We start from the raw sequence: 18345 nt of genomic DNA, 5'->3' as shown, positions 1-18345 counted from the left end.
TGTCTTAAAACAATAGTGGGCATAGTTTTAAGGGATGTTTATACCTATGAAGCTCAAGAAGCTTGTAGATGACATCACTAAGGTAATTATCTTTATGCTTGTTCTTTAATTATTTTTAGTTCATTTATGGCATTTATCTTATTGATGCTTCTTATTTTGTAAGCAAGTTCTAAACAGGTTGCCTCTCATTTACAATGTGGCTTATCTTGCTTTCATGAGTAATGCTAAGCATTGCAACTTACCTTAACAAAGGCACATGAGAAAGGCATGACTTAAAATGATTTTTAAAATGAAAGAATTAGGGTTTCTACAAGGGCACTTAAAGAAAAACTTTGTAACTTACATAAAAACCTAATACCCTTTTCATAAACATTGGGAGAGAGGGTGAGTGAGAGTTGGAAAACATTTGCATCATTTAAAGCCATTCTTAGATACGTGTCAAACATCTATTCAAGATTAGAAAATGTGACATTTAAGACATCATGACTTCTAAACGAATCAACTAACACACAACTCATACATCTGACACATTGAATGCTCAACATTACCACTTTCCAGCTAACTAAAATCTTGATCGTTTACATGATATTTATCTATGAAAGACATAAGAGTATATGTAGTGCTATTCACACTTCTGAAACTGGGAGAGCAATTGTTATACAATCAAAAGTCCTCCCCAAAGGTTAACTCTTAAAGGTGACTATATATAGTGACTATTGAACAATGATTAGCAGATTGCAACCATAAGACAGTGACTAGTAGAGTACAACTAATCAATTGCTCAAGCTTACAAGTTGAATGAGCAAAACATAGAAAAAACTAGCTTTTTTAGAAGCCTCAAAGCCATCTACCACGTACCCTAATAATTTTAGTAACAATTCAACATTACTGAGTTTTTTTTATATAAAGGAATTTGTTGCTAAAAATCAATAACCAATAAATAACAGTTATGTTATCTACTATTTCAAAAGCCACTATAATATTATTGACTCCAAACTATTGTATTTACTAAAACGTAACCTCATCATTATAAATATGAATAACAAGTAAGGATTATGATAAAAAAAAAAAAAAACAAAGACAAATTAGTTACAATCATTCAAATAGATTATTATTTTGTAATACCTTTTGATCAACTCAATAACAACACCATAGACTTAGGCTCTTATGGTTTTATAGGTGAACCACATAGAAGATGTGTGAATATTGAAGTAGTTTGGGTTATTTTAGTAATTGTTATTTATTGACCCAACATGGTGGTTCTCGTCTTAATAAACAATGGGCAAGTGCCTATCTTTTCAAGACCAGAAAGTAGAACCTCGTTGTCTAATGCATAATTATGTGCCTTATTAAACAGTTGTTCATCACTCTAAAGTCCAAATTTATGATTAAAATTAAAACCAATTCAATTTAGAAAAATTAAGTTTCAAATAATTAATTACCTAAGTAGTTTTTAACAGCTTAATTTGTAAGAGTAAAGGGCATAAACGTGGAAAAGGAGGGTAAGTTGTTGAAATTGATCTCCCTCCCTCGCCTCTCCAACAAATTAGGGTTTTCAATTCTTTCTTCAAACGTCACTTCCTTTAACTTGTAATTGTAAGTTTACTCTCAGTGTTTGTTGGTTGTGCTAAGTTATTTTGTTGACAGATCTTAATTTTTAGTTTAGTTACCGTATATAATTGTAATGTATGATGGGAAAGCTTGTATTTGAGATGATAATTTGTATGCTCTAAATGAGCCCCTCGTCCAAGCTTTGTATCTCGTGAAAGCAAGTGTGACTTGTAGTTGTGAGGGCTGTAGAAAATAGCTAAGACGGGGTCGCTCTGTTGTGTGGCCGCAAGGCCACATGGGTCAAACACAACCAATAGGGATTGGTCTAGGGCTCCACATGAACCTTACTGGCGAGCTAATTCGAGTTTCTCACCAACTCCATCTGGATGGGATTTTCAATTTCAATCTGAAGGTGAAGGGTTGCCACATGTTTCACATGACAATATTCAATTGTATGGATCATCTACATCAAACAGTAAAGAAAGCAAGAACTGGGTGAGAGGCAATCTGCTTTATAATCATCAATATTCAGCATCTGATGGGGCCGGGGAGTTTTTAAGTAGCCCTTCTGATCTTTCACCTGGTCCTCAGTGGACTCCTCCTGCAATACAGGAAATCATAATTGATGATTATGAAGCTCCAACAAGGAGAGGTAATATTGTATTATGGATATTGCATCTGTTTTTAATTGGTCTCTAATTTCAAGTTCATTTCTGTTGCTACCCCGATAATGCTTAACTGTTATTTTTGTTTGAAATAGTGTGTATTATAATATCTAGAATATGATTGAGATCAAATTTTGTTTCTTAGGATTGGGGGTCTGTAGGAGTTAATCATTTAGTTTTTTTTTTTTTTTTGGAATAGTGTGTATTATAATATTTTTGTTTGATTACTAATTAATAAAACTATTCTTGTTTTTGCCATTTCCTAGTCATTGATTGAACAAGCTTTTTCTTATTCTTATTTTTGGCTTCAGGTACTAAACTAAGATAAATTTTGAAAACATTTAGCATAATTGTTGATTTACTTTGCATCTTTATATTTTCATGTTGGACTCAGTGCTGGGTATTGTCTCTTCTGTTATATCCATAAACTTCTTAAAATCATTAATTAAAATGGATTTTTAAACTTAATGTATGACTTTTTTTGGCTAGGAGAACTTGCATGGATACAGTTAGTCAAAGTGGGTAGTATGCCCATTGCTTCGCTGATAAAACTTCTTAACTTATTATGTTTTGATAAGAATACTTAAAAACTACTAATTTCTAACAAGGCAACATTTGGCTACAAAGCCTTTTTGAGAAGTCTTTGTGAAATAGCATATTTTCTTCTTCTCAAGTTTTCAACAGAAGTAATATATTATGTTGTAAGCAATTGTGATGTCCATAGATGGTGGTTTTAGATGTATACAGTCCTAAAGTGATGTCACCTTTACTTTTTCTTAGTTATACATTCATTTTAATGATGATCCACAGCTTATTGAGGGTTTTAAGATTGATTGTAAAAGTTCATCTTTCTGGCTGCCGTTCTGATTATAGCTAAAAATAAACCAATAATCTCGATGTCATCATTTTCCTTTTTGCTATTGTTCATGTTTCCATTTACTTGTATATAAACTTTTGTGTTGTTTCCTTTTCTTGTTAGATTCCATTCTTAGGCAGTGCTCTTTTACACCCACCATTGAGGTATAGTATTCTTCTCTTTTCTCTTCCATTTAATTTGATATGTTTTCCGTCATCAGTATTTCTTAGTGGCTTTAAATTCATTCAGGGAATGTCAGCAAATGTAGATAGCAGAAGCTCCACATCGTCTCACTCAGACAGTAGTGAGTCTGAGCTGAGAGCCAAGTCTTGTGTATCCTCCCACTGCAACTTTTCAAGTCATCTTTCATTTATGTCCAAACCTGTTTACCCCCTGTCCTTTCCAGCCCAAACTTCTGTTAGAGAAAATACAAACTCTGCAGCTACCCTGTTGCTGGACTATGATGCTTCCACTCCACAAAGGGAGGCCCATAGTTGGAGTAGTGCCAGTAGCAGCACAGATTTTGCTGACATGTCAGGGCCATTTGAGGCTGAAATTTATAGTCGATCATATATTCAATCAGATGGTTTTAAATGTGGATTGTGTGAACGATTTCTCTCACAGAGATCACTTTGTAGTTCTCGTAGGATTGTGAGAAGTGGAGACATGCCAGTTGTTGGGGTTCTTTCATGTCATCATGTTTTCCATGGAGAATGCTTGGAGCAAGTAACCGCAAAGACACATAGAAGTGACCCTCCTTGTCCACTCTGTATAGGATTCCAAGAGGAAAATTCCCCTGAGCAGAAAGTTTTTTCAAGGCATAGGAATAGTTTTTCAAGGCTTAGACCATCTTGTGAAAATGGCCAGTCTAGGCCTTGGGGCTGTGGACAAGTAGGAGATTGTGTTGAAGGGGCTTTGCATGTACCTACACATAATACTATGTTGTTGGTTAACCGAAATCGCATTAAGAAGAACCTTTCTTTGAAGGGCAATTCAAGCAAGGAATTTATAGGTAAGTTGAGGAAAACTGGCTCATACTCTTCACAGCTGTTCGGTGGAAATTTATTTGACCAGGCAACAGTAGGTTGTTCTACGACAACAGTAGGCCCACGTATGAAAAGATGATCCTAATCCTGTGGATGATTAGGAAAGTGAAATTGATTCTCTTAGCTGTGATTTTTCTACCACCGTTTTGTTGCGATTAAGTTTTTCAGTGAGCATGTAGTGAAAGAGATTGGAGACCTCCTCGTGTAGATAATGATTTTCCAGTAGTGCTGTGTTAAAATTAAATTTTGAAGTAGTCTATTTTATGTTTTACACTCTCTGTTCCTTTTGTGCTTGATAATAATAAATGTAAACATTTCAAAGTTCAAGCTACGAAGTAGAGTTTTTATCTGTCATTTCATTGACATCGAGCATGTTCACTTGTTTTGACGACTATTTCATTGACATCTGCACTCAGGCCTTCTCTAAGTGAATGGATTTGACACAGGATCGTTGTATTGACAAATAGGCCTTGGATATCAGCCCATTTCCATTTTCATTTTCATTTACTAATGGGCACACATTCATTGCCCTTTGAGTCTGAAGCCCTAGGGGTCATTCTAAGAGTTGTTGTATGAATCATGTCTACTTAGATCATTACGCAGAAGATTCCTGATGGAAATTTGGATCCTCTGGTATTATTCGTCAATGGGTCGAGTTGTTGTCCAGTCCAATTTAACTCGGGTGCGGAAGTACTAGTATTAACTCTTTATAGCGTTATAAGTTTATTATGAATCAGAAGCAAAAAGAGGATCAGAAACCAAGAAATTCGAATGCCCACATAAGAAATGGAGACAGAAGACTCATTCAATACGTGATAGTGTATTTGCGTATGATGGGAAGGGACATTGAAGGATAAAACCCAGAATAAAAAAGATTCCCCTGTGCCTGAATAATTTGCGCCCATAATCCCATCTCTACTTTCAACTAGTATTCTTACTTTGACTTTTCCAAATGAATTGATTCCAAGGCGGTGAATTCTTTTTTCTTTGTAATCTCCTTGAGAAGGAATCCTAGAAAAGCAAATAGGTGTTAGAGTGTGAAAACGAAAATTCGTTTTGAAAACTGAGAAAGACCATTATAAAAAATGGTCCTCCACAGTCCTTGAGAAAAAGCAAAGGGCCAAAGCAGGTGACATGTTGCATACTTGTAATGGTTTAAATCGCTGTACAATTAATTATCATGGACCATCTTGTATTTTTTAGAAGATGAAGTGAAAAACAAAAAGACTTAAGGAATGAATACTTGCAAAGCTGACCATGGATGGTCTTCCCCACAATCATGTGATGTGTCGCGATTAGCCTAGACAATTGCACATTTGTACAGAACTCCATCATTCAACTTGGATACTGGATGGGGTTCCTTTTGAAAACATCACCGATTCACACTGGGCCCGCTAACATGCGCATATTCTAGTCATTGTCATTTGTATCACAATTCCAACCATTTCAAAGACCGTGGCGCCCATTTGGACCAGTACCAAAGACTCGTTCGTAACATGTCGCAATGAATTAAAGATGGCCAAATGCGGGAGATGATGTGACAATTTATGATCAGAAATGCCATAAATATGCTTGACATTGTTGTTTGATTTCAGAGACACGTGGTTCATTACTGCCTTTATTTGGTATTGACATAACCACCCACATTAATCAAGGTTAAGTAGGAATAAATATGTTTGGTCCATAGATACAATTGCATATGAAAACTTGGTTGAATTGGACCCAAATAATTCAATTTTACACCAAAATGTAATGCTCATTAATTGACATAGGGATTCATATCTGTTGAAATACACCTAAAGTAGAGCTAGCATAATTAATTTGAACTAAGGTGGTGAATGAGAGAGTTGTGAAGCATGTGATGGAGGGACTGTACAGTTTGAACATGTTGGCATGGCCCCCCCAGATGGTAAGACTATTGTCATCGGACTACTTATCAAACACTACGATTTCTAATCTAAACTTGTCACTAGTGTTGGTTTTACACTAGTCATTAAAATAAGATTGCATAATTTTAGCCTTGTATAAAGGAGATTTTACAATAGGTACTACCATATTCAACCAATAAATTGGAGAAAGTAAAAAAATATTGACCAAAAATCACTATTTTTTAAATTAAAACATATTTTAAATCAGTTTAGGGCTTAATATAATATTGAATATGGATGTATCTTAGAGTTTGGTGTTGATTTTTATATATTTGTTGTTAAAACTATGTTTTGCGTTTAGAGTATAAATTTTAAAATTTCAGTAGATAAATGTAATTTTTTGAGAGAAAATTATTCTAACATTAATGGAAAATTGATTTAAGAAGGATTACGGTGTGATTTTAGGTAGATAAAAGTAGATTTAGCTTAAAATTATAAAAAACTCATCGGTAGGCATTATTTTGTTCAGTAGGCATAATCACACCTATTCAGCAAATCATGTCTATTGATACTATTCAATGAAGGAGGCAAAATTTAAATTTTCAGAGGGGCTTCCGTAGTTAGGATAAATGATATATGACAGTAGACATTTTATGGGACAAATTGAATTTGGTAGACACAACGCCTAATGGGGTTTGTATAATAGTTTTCATATAAGGGGTACATTGATATTTGTCTGGTTAGGGTTTTTTTTTTTAAATTTTCTTGTTTTTATTATAAAGTGGATTTTAGGTGTTTTTTTTTTAAGGCCAAAAGACTTATTCCCATCTAAAGTATGTTGCATTCTTAGGTTTCCACCTCTTTGAAAATCTCATTCACCTCCCTATAGACGGTTAAAGGGAACGAAACCCTAATCCCTTAAAATTTTATCTCATTTTCCCCTCTTAAATTTTAAAAAATAACAAATTTCTCTCCTAATCTAAGTTTTAAAAAATCATATTTCCCCCCTTAGGATTTAGTTTCAATATCTGACCACTCTCTTCGATGCCATCGCTGACCATCTCTCTCTTCCGATGGTTTCCCTTCCTTTGACAGTTTGCCTCAAATAATCTCAACCCTCTAATCTCATGCGACATCATCTGGGAAGATGAATGGTCTTCCCAAATGATGTTGCACGACATCGAAGAGTCGAAATTATTTGAGACAAACCGTCGGAGGAAGGGAGAGACAGTTGGCGATGGTACTGGAGAGAGTGGCTGAATATTGAAACTAAACGCTAGGGGGAAATGTGACTTTTTAAAACTTGGTTTAGGGGAGAAAATGTTAGTTTTTAAAATTTAGGGGGGAACGAAGATAAAATTTTAGTTTATTTTTAATATTATATAAAAAATAATGATTTTACCTTTAAAATTAACAAACTTAATAGTCCATGATTGGATAAATGAGATTTTCAAAGTTAATGGGCGAAAACCTGAGAATGCAGTACATTTTAGGTGGGAATAAGTCCTTTGGCCTTTTTTTAATAACATTTGAATTAATCAAAATTTTGAATTTTCTTTCCACATATCAATATTCAGTTCTAAAAGAAGCAACCTACTTCCCATGTTTTTAGCTTAAATTAATGCAACGTTTAAATTTTCTCTAGGGACTTTGCCCTTCTGCCTTCCTAAAAGGTAACCCTCTTGACCCTTGCCCATCGAACAGGTAGTGGGACCTTTACAAGGGGGTTTTGCCCCTTGATGCCCATAATGACTCTCAATCAACCTTAAGAAGACGTTCTTTAGGCATGATTAAACTCCACGCTCTAATGTTCATTTCCCTCCATATAAAAAGGTAAGACACAATACTTAACGTATTTCTCGTGTGGTTTTATAATTATCCATTGGAAAGTACAATGAATATGGTTACATGATATTGTCTAATGTTTGTAGGTGTACATTCTAGTTAACTTTGACAACAAACATTAGGTTGTCAAGTTTGGATATCTAAGACACTCGTTAGCCTGAATGATTGGACAATGTTGAAGTCGCTATTAATAATCAACCACTTATAGAGTCCATCTAGATTAGACGAATCAGAAAGCATAAGGACTATATATTGGTCATTTGTTTGTTCCATCACCATTTAGCTTATACATTTTTGTGTTTTGTACATATGTTTGTATATTGCACTCATTTATTTGATTGATTCTTTGTGTATGTGTGTGTGTGTGTGTGTGTGTGTGTGTGTATATATCTATATATATATATACACACACATATATATATTTGTGTGTATGTATTATGTTACCATTGTTTGTTTACCAATCAAGGTTTAGGGTTTATAGTTTATAGTTTATAGTTTAGGGTTTAGAGTTCATAGTTATAGTTTTAGGTTCATGGTTTAGGGTTTACGAATTAATGTTTATGCTTTAGGGTTTATCGTTCACAACTTAAGGATTACAGTTCACGATTTAGGGTTTAGAGTGAGAGTTTCAAGATTTTATGGTTTACAAATTAGGCTTTAAAGTTTAGAGTTTAAAATTTATGTAACACCTCTTCAAAAAGTTTTACCCTCCGAAGGGAAGTGCAACCTAAACTTAAACATAACATTAAATGGAAATTATATATACAACATGACAAAATTACCAGATCATCCTTCATATTAAATATGTGGAATCCATACCCAAAGTGTCAATACAGAATAAAAGAAATATGATCTAGGTGTGTGTGAAACATAATTATAAATAACATAAAAAAAAAAATCTTAAACATTAAATCTTCTAGAAGTCCTTCTCATGCCTCTTTTAAGCTAACCTACCACCATGTAGTCGCTAATCATATCCCATTTGAAAAGTTAAACAAAAATGGATGATCAATTATTCAGTAAGTATGAGCACCTCTCTTATAAATAATCAAATCTCATTCTTCCTTTGTTACTACTTGCATTCCTAAGCTTTATCTATCTCATTATCAAGGATTTATTTTTACCCTATTTTGATGACATAGAATGCATCGCAAGTATACTTAATCATCATTTTCTATGATGAAAACATTCTTTGAAATTCATTCCAGTTAATTTCTAATCTTTATACTGATCAAACAACACTGGGTTAGGGATTTGGCACCCTGGTCATGTGACTTAAACTTTTAGGTAGTGTATATGAACTTGTTCTAACATCTTTTATGGATGCTAATTTGTGGACTTTCTTTCATAACACATCTCTATAAGTGCATACCTCTTAATGGGTGCATATGGTGAACGACACATCCTTTTTATAGGTATAACACCTCTTTATGGGTGTATAACCTATGTCATAGATACCTCATTGCAATAGTCTTTTAGTATGCATTTCTCTATTTCAATGAGAAAGGGAAGTTCACCTAAGTGATTTAACTATTTTTATCTTAGGATCTTTGTGTCCCACACGTGTCCTATAAGATATTTGTGTCTCACAAATGTACTCTTGGAATCTTTATGCCTTATATGTGTCTTACACAGTCTTTATTTCCCAAACATGTATTCTTAGGATCTTTATGTCCCACATGTATCATACGAGATTTTAATGTTCCATCATCCTACATTAGGAAAAATACATCAAGCTATTTCCTAAGTATTTTTCTCATTATCATAACTCTATGATATGTTTTCATATTTTTTAACTTATCTTAATATCATTTCAAGCTTTAGCTTTCACCTATCATGTACATACTCATGATTATCATAACTTTTCTTACTTTCTCTCAAGCATCTCTCAATAATCCAATGTACCACATGCATCCGTATTTATCTCTCTAGATAGCTTTACAAATAGTTATCCATTACTCTAAGACATGTGTTCATATATTCTCTTATGCATGATTATGCGTTATCTATGTACCAGCATGCATCTAGTCTTGTCATGAAAGTGGATAACTTCCCTCTTACATTCATTCATACTTTCTAAGGTTTATGACCATGCATTACTCGTGTATATGCGTGTATTCAATCTTGACATGAATATGCATGTCTTCCCTTTTCATTCTCATTCATGTCTTTACTCATGCATGGTTATGTGTCTCATATGCACGACCTTACGCCTTTTCTTTATGGTCAAAATATCTTTTGTCTTCATGTTTGTGCATAACATAGAGGTACTATTGTCATTTCCTATCAATGAATAGTTGTCATTTCCTATCACTTTCATTCACGACTTTGAAAATTTGAAGACATAGCTACAATTGTGTATCTTATTAGTACCAAACATTTACACATGGCATGAGAAATTAATTTGACTGTTGGAAGCTCTGATCGAGGTTGACCTTTAGTCGAAAATGTCAGTACCGACCATTCCAGGTAAGAGTGACGTCCATTTAGCCACACTTTTTAAAAGAAAAATGTCACTTTCGGAAGTCAACAATTACATTTTCAAACTCAATGGCTCTATCACATTTTCCATCCATATTTGCCTATAAATTGAGCTTATCTAAAGTGAAGAAAAAGCTAGACATCATATTGATACATCCTTGAACTCAAAATCTTAAAAGTTCAACTACTTTCACTCTTTCTCTAAGCTAACTCAAACACTTGAGAGACTACTTGTACTAAATTTATTGTAATTAGCCTTTGTGAGACATTTTCATACACAAAAATTTGTATTCAAATCATTGTGGACGAAATCCCGATTCAACTATTGTATTAAGCGTAATTCTGAACAAACTAAATGTAATCATTTGAAGAGTTAGTGGAACTTTAAATTAGATTGCTTGAAGAAATAGACGTAGAAGACTTAAAAACTTAGAACCATTATAAATGCATGAGCGTTTTCTATCTCTTATCTCTTTATTTTTTCTAATAATTTTCGTTTGATTAAAATTTGAATTTGTGCTTAAAATTTTTTAAAGAACTTATTCAGCTTCGAGCCATTATAAACACATGAACATTTTCTATCCTTTATCTTTTTATTTTTGCTCATAATTTTCATGTAATTAAAATTTGAATTTGTTATAAAAAAATTTTAAAGAACCTATTCACCCTCCTCTAGGTTCATTTTAGTCATCAAATGGGTTTTCAATTTCCATGAATGCAATGATGAATCTCATTTTACTTTCGATTCATACTAATATTGTTTGTATTAATTATAGACTTAACATTGCTAAAGGAAATAATAATAATAATAATAAAGCTACCCTAACATATAACATTTCCCTAGATAGATACTATTCTTGAATGTTTTTTATAAAGTTAAAAACAACTTTTAAAATGTTTAAAATTCATAGAACTTGTCAATTATATGATTAGAAACTAAAGTAGTTGTATAATGTTTAAAGTGAATATGCCATGAAAATGGCGGTTTACAGAATTTGGTCATGTGTTAAATGTTATTATTGTAGAAATATCTTAATGATATGTATATTTTGAAAAAAAGTACTCATTCTATAAAACAACAAACTAATTTTAGAAATTTAAGTATGTAAAAAATTTGGATAATTTTATGTGCTTGCTTGATTATTCTTATTTGTAGTATTCAGTTACATATCACTCTTCTAGTCATAATCTTCCTTTAGATTGAATTTTAGAGGCTAAAATGTGGTAGAAATGGTTTAGAATTAATATTTCCATGTAGGGACAACGTCCCAACCGTGCAAATCATAGTACCTTTGATAGAATTTCTATTAGGGTAATGTCCTAAAACCAATCATCCCCATTGTTATTTGTAATTATTATTATTATTTTAATTAATAAAATATGGCATTTCCTTTATCTTATTTTTGAATTTCGATAAATGTTTGTAAAGTGGTTGAACTATGATGAGGGGCTCAGTACATAGCAACTGATCATAAAAATCCTATATATATATTAGGTGGTCATTCTTAAAATTGTCTGTAGTTTTGATATTACCATAACCAATGGCACAGGTAATAGTGACAGAATTATTGTACTGTTGAACGACCTCATTAAAAGATGGCGACAAATCTCACGTGTTAAAATTGTTCGTTGACAATTTGGTAAACACATGGGTACATTTTATAGACATGTTCACCGGACAAATCTGTTAAGAGGATTTCATATGAATGGCTACACTAATGTCTATGGAATATATCTTTTTAGTGAACGAAAGTACATATGATTGCTAGATTTGAGGTCACTGTCTTGTACAAGGATTGGTGTGGTTTGACATCAACTTAATATAGTTTGAATAGAGGATTGTTAGAATGGTGGTGACTAACCATATCGAGATATGTACTAAAACTATAGTGGACCAGAAAAATATTCATCACTCTCAAGTATAAGAGTTGATATCTCAAATAGGCTCACTAATGGATGATAATGACCAATTAAATCTATAACCACAATGGGATTAAGTTAGTGTTGTATTTGACATCATTTGGTCATTGACAAGAGTTAGTCTATGTGTATTAAGGGTTTTTGAGGGAGACGCTTAATCTATACTTCAATCTCGAAAGAGATATCGTATGACGGAAGGATCAAATTGTATGTACAACTATATAATAATAAGTTAAGAAGTTAAATGTTAACACTTCGTTGATCAGATTTCCATGATGTATTTCAAAGACCAATCTTGGTTTGTGTTTAGACGAATGCTAGATCGATAGCTCGATATGAATCTGGTCACTACTGACCTAACGGATAGCCTCTAGGTCATACACAAAAAAGAATTGATCAAACTCCAGTAGCATAAGATTATCTAAGTTGAATTCAGTTCAGAATCTAAATTAAGGATTTTGAGTCTTAGAAGGTCTTTATACTCAAAAAGCAATTTATTGTACTTAAGGACCTAAGTGTAATAATCCTAAAGTATTTGATGTGTATAAAATTGTAATAGATTGGGTTTATCCGAATGGATAAGGATAGACCCAATTTGGATTACTTTTGGCCTATGTATGATTGTGCAGGCTGCATACACTGGCTTATGTGGTATTTTTGGTAAGGATAATATGTTATCCTTATCCGCCCTAAAAATCTTAATATTACACGAACTGTATGGGATTGAATAAGGTAATGTGTGCTCATACATCGACGATGTATGAATATGCATAGTATCTATATATACAGACACGATTTTCATAATTTTAGAACTTTTGCCTATACAATAGACATTTGCTAGTACACAAATACTACTAGTCATGCATCGCATTCTAACAAACATTAGAACACTTTTTTCAGAATCCTCGTGGATTGTGTTTTGTATGGAGACCAAGGTGTGATCCTATTCTTAGATCGAGAACAACTTCATGTCCTTTTAGCAATTGTAAAAGACGAAAGAACTACCAATGTAAGTATAAATCCTAAAACACATTATAGATGTTTTGGCATGTTGTGATTCAATAACCATACGAGTGAGATTTGAGCATGGCTTTTACAGTTTTGTTTATTTGATTAAAAATTTTAGACGATGATTTTGCTACCTATAAAGGTCATAAAACCTTACAACTTTAACCAAATAATTACAAAAATAGGCATTCGCCTTATTGAACGGTCATTCATTACTTAAACATTTTATTGACGTGGTATTATTTGAGTTACCACTTGGTACAAGTTGAACGGGCATTTCATCCTCTTAAATGATTGTTCACCCTTTATTTCTTATATTCTTTTAACTTAAGCAAAATTTTTCATTATACAAATCTATATTGAATCATACATAATGTAAAATTATTTAAACAACCTTGATATGCATCTATGGGTATTACATGTTGCTTGCTTATGCTTTCACATCATGTTTAAGTTATAGATCACACAACATATGACTTACTTATTCATAACTCAAGTCATAGATCATATAACATATGACTTTCATTCTCACATCTCCTGCCTTCATAACATGTACTAAGTGGGCATGTAACATAGTTTAGTTCTTGGTCAAAACATTCCACAAAACTTGTGGAAAAGCTTGATAGAACAAGGTACTTAAACTTGGAACAACATTTGCCCTTTTCAATATGGAATGATTGTTCATAATTCTAGAATGACAGTCCACTTCTACTTTATAATAGTTCACTTCTACCATAGTAACATATTTGCCAACTTAAAATCATGCTCAACTACAAGGATTATCATGTTATTATGTGTCATAGTTTCACATTTTGGAACAACTTGGTAAAATATTACTCCAAACTCTTTGTGAGAACTAAATTTATGCAAAAATGGCAAACATGAGTTTGAAAGTGAAGCTCCTTTATATAGATTTTCAAAAAATAACTGTTAGAATGAATGTTCCCTCATATCAAAATAAGTGTTCATAATGGTTATCAACACTAAAATCGTTTGCCCCTTTCTTTTGGAACCACGTTTTATTATTAACCAACACTATGGAATACGCATTCCATTGAGACAATGAATCTCATTTTCATGGATATAGACTAGGCATTCAACCAAGTCATACAGTTGCTCTTTCCCTTTTTTTTCTTATACTTGACATAACTTTAAAATTAAATCATCATATTAACTAAGTACATAACATTAAATAACCAAAATTATACGTACCCGTGAGTGTTACACAAACTTTGATAAAATGGATTCATCAAGCATAAACGTCAACTCCTTCAAGAACTCTATTAGATCAAGAAAGTAATTTGCCTTTCTTTTAAAAATAGCCAATAAAATCTTCAAGTTAACAACATCTTTTAATATTTGCAATAAAAATATGATTCTAAAATAAAAATGTTTTAATTTTCAATATGTATTTTACTTACTGTCATTTTGTTGCATATGTTGTGTGCTTCCTCCCATATTGGAATGTTTCTAGTTTTTCAATTAACCATGCAGAGTATTTTGTCATTTCCTTTCCCTCCACAAAACTTCTCGAGTTATCCAAATTTTCATATATCTAAAACTATATAAACAAAACATGACTAAAGTTTATATGTGTGTGTGTAACATCTAGGTCTAATAGTTTAGTCCACTATCAAAACATCGTCCACTTTGAACATAAAGTCCATCACAGTTTTGCATTTGACTTTGCAACCGAAAGCACATCTTGAAAATTTAAAAACTCATAGGCTATTTAACCAGTTTTTTTAGCATCCCCAAACAATGTGAAATGCATACATAACCAACTTCTCTCTTATGCTTTGTTTATATGGATTTACCTAAGGATATTATATTCACCCCCCCTAACGAGACTCAATGTCCTTAGTGAGGTTTGCTCCACCATCACTTAAGATGACATATGGAGTAGTTTTGATACCATTTGTAACATCTTGGTTTAATAGCTCGATCCGCTATCAATATATTATTTATTTTGAACACACAGTTTATCACAGTTTTACTTTTAAATTTTGCAACCTAAAATGTGTCTTAAAAGTTTAGGAGCTTACAAGCTATTTAACCAATTTTATGTTCACATCTCTAAGTAATATGGGATGCGTAAACATATTTAGCATCTCTTTTGTATTTTGTCGATGTGCAATTCGCCTAAGAATGTTACAATGTGTGTGTGTGTGTGTGTGTAATCACAAGCAAACAATTAATATGATAAACCACTATCAAATTATATCAAGATTTGTATACTAGATGAATAATTAACTTTTTGGTTAACTTTATCATAGGAGAATCTATCTAGATAATTAACAATAATAATCATCAAACTTTGTTATTTTTTAGGTTAAACAACCATTTAAATAGTCCTAAAAACCTTAGTTCGAAAATTAATCAAAATAAAAGAAATAAATAAATTAAAACTCTACAACTTGAAAGTTCCACACACAAAAACTCTTCAAACTAGATTGAATAGTCCTTCAATGGAATGCCCATTCTACACTTGTTTCCTAGTTGTTCAATGAGGAACAACCTAACTCATCTTCATGTTCAGCTTTTTGTGCTACGTGTATTGATGGAACAATCATAAGAGCAACATATGGAGTAATCCATTCTAGTAGGGATCAACTAAGGGGGCATTTAGTTTGGGTAATGTTTTATTACCAAAATAGAAAGATTACCTTAAAGATAGATTATTTAGAAAATTATTGGGTATAAATGATTACTATGTTTGATAAAATTTGGTAGGTATAAATAATTATTGTATTTGGTTAAGGTAATAAAAGAATCATAATAAATTATTTTACTTAAATGCCCTTGAATATAATTATTTTTAAATATTTTTATATTATCTATTATATTAATTAAAAATAAATTTATTTTTGTCTCAAAAAATTAATAAATAATAATATAATTATAATAAAATCAAGATTATCTTGGTAATCTTTTAATACCTAATGTGAATATGGTAATCAGATTATCACTTATATTATCTGTCACGTCAGCATTGATAATAGAAGATTACCATAATTTTTTATTACTAACAAATCAAACAAGATAATGTAAGTAATAAAAGATAGATTACCAAGGTAATCTTTAAATCCCTGGAACCAAACGGTCCCTAAGGGGCTTTTGGAATGACCAAAGACATTCTCTGTAAACAACATGTTGAACCACCTGAACCTAGTTTTCAACATCTAAAACTCCCTTTCCTAGCTTATTGAAAGTTTTTTCTTTATTCTTGCATAGGGATGGCAACATGGCAGTATGTCTTGTCTCTATAAGAGAGACCATTCCTCATCTCTTCCTTGTCCTTAACATAAAGATGATGAAGAATTTTCATCCCCTCCCCACAAGGAAAATTTCCTTCCTCTCCCTTTTATTATTTTTCAGGGCATGGTCATAATAATTCAAAACTCTTAAGGATAATAAGTATTTAAAGGTTTAAGGGATATTTATGAGAGGGGACAAACAAAGAAAGGAATAAGGAAGGGGACAGGCTTGAGACATATCTATCCACATCCTAGCTCAGTCCTTAATTGTAAAGATTTCAGTTGTCCCTAACCCTATTCTCTTCCTTGTTCTTATCAAGGAGGGGAAGGTTGAGACCAAATTTAGAAGGTCAAGTTGTTATTCTTGTTCCTATATTTGTTGCATTAAATAATCAATTATGGCATGTTTAGGATACCTTTTGTGACTAATCTAATTGTGGATTGTAATCATATTTTTAAATTATTTAAGCCATGATAAAAAAGCTAGTAAGATTTTTTTTTTTCAATTATTAGATTATTGGATTTAATGAATTAGGTTAAAATCTTATTTATATTTAGTGAAGTAAGTAATTGAAAATATATCTTTTCAATGTAGGACTTTTGAAGAAAGAATATCAATCACTCATTGCACCTATTATAAATAGTCTTTATTTTTTTAATTTCTCTTAGCAAATAAACTTTCAAACATTTTTATTTTATTAGAAAACATAAATTTTAAAAATATTCCTTATAATTAAGACAATTTTTGAACTTGAGTTTGGCTTAATATCAACTCCTATGGGTTGAACTTGAAAATTTTTTAAAATTATGGTTCAAGCTCAAGCCATGGTAGCTTATTTTAGATTCAATCAAACTGAGCTAGTAATCGAGTTCGAGCCAACTTGGCTTAAAGCTTGATTGCTAGCCAACTAGAATCTAACACTAACTGTATAACATTTCTAGTGTTGTGTCTCGTATATAACATTATATTCAACACATAAAATGGGAAATGTTGACTCAATATCAAACTTGATCTTGGAGTAATCACAAATCAAACTCTTTTGTCATTATTCGAACCATGTTCCATATAGCACAATTAGGAAATGAATTCTCACTTTGTTAAGATCTTCTTAATCTTAAACACACAAATGAAATACAAATTAGAAATGGGATACCTTGATCATAACACCAATTTGGTAATATCATTAAGGATCTCCAAAAACTGACAAATAGCCTCCCTAAACAAATAAATCATATAACTCGATTAAGCATAGTTGTAACGAGAAAATACCTCTCTAAACCTTAGTGTTGTACTTAGCATATTGTATATAGTATTCAACCTAGTATGACAATTTCCAAGATTAGTTTATTTTCTTTTACCCCACATTGTTGCACAATATTAGAATATTTAATCTACCCCATCTCACTAGTATTTAATGAACTTAACACCCTTTCGAATGTTGTCAATTACTGTTTTAATTTCAACCATCCCATCTAGGACCAACATATTCATTATGAGGCCTGATGGTGCATCTAACGTGGAATAGCTTTTTATCACAGGGTAACCTCCTTTACATGTCAAAATCTTCCTTCAATTTAGATATGCAATTGTCACCAGTGCTAGCATTGTCCACTATGATACAATACGGATGCCAACTTAATTAGTTAACTCAAATTAAATTTTATATGATAAAATTATTCAAATCAAATTGCTATTAAAAGTTCTCAAAGTTATATTACCTTATTCTAATTTCCTTAATCCTTTAAACATACAAACATTGCTTATATAATATCTACTTTTCTCTTTGGGGCTATCTGGGGGAGATAAGTAGGCGAAATTGATAATTTGTTTATTTAACAACCACATCT

At 32.1% G+C, this 18345-nt stretch overlaps 1 protein-coding gene across 1 annotated transcript; it reads left to right on the top strand.

Moving 5' to 3' along the window:
- The first annotated feature begins 1402 nt into the window (after window positions 1–1402).
- Window positions 1403–4472, top strand: LOC123215623. The gene is made up of 3 exons (XM_044635804.1): window positions 1403–2203; window positions 3196–3236; window positions 3322–4472. Exon 3 carries the CDS (start codon window positions 3325–3327, stop codon window positions 4195–4197), a length of 873 nt encoding a protein of 290 aa, XP_044491739.1. The 5' UTR covers window positions 1403–2203; window positions 3196–3236; window positions 3322–3324; the 3' UTR covers window positions 4198–4472.
- Window positions 4473–18345: the final 13873 nt, after the last annotated feature.

This window comes from Mangifera indica, chromosome 5 (assembly GCF_011075055.1).
Source record: "Mangifera indica cultivar Alphonso chromosome 5, CATAS_Mindica_2.1, whole genome shotgun sequence".
In the NCBI taxonomy this organism is placed as follows: Eukaryota; Viridiplantae; Streptophyta; class Magnoliopsida; order Sapindales; family Anacardiaceae; genus Mangifera; species Mangifera indica.
This window is presented reverse-complemented; position numbering and strand designations above follow the sequence as displayed.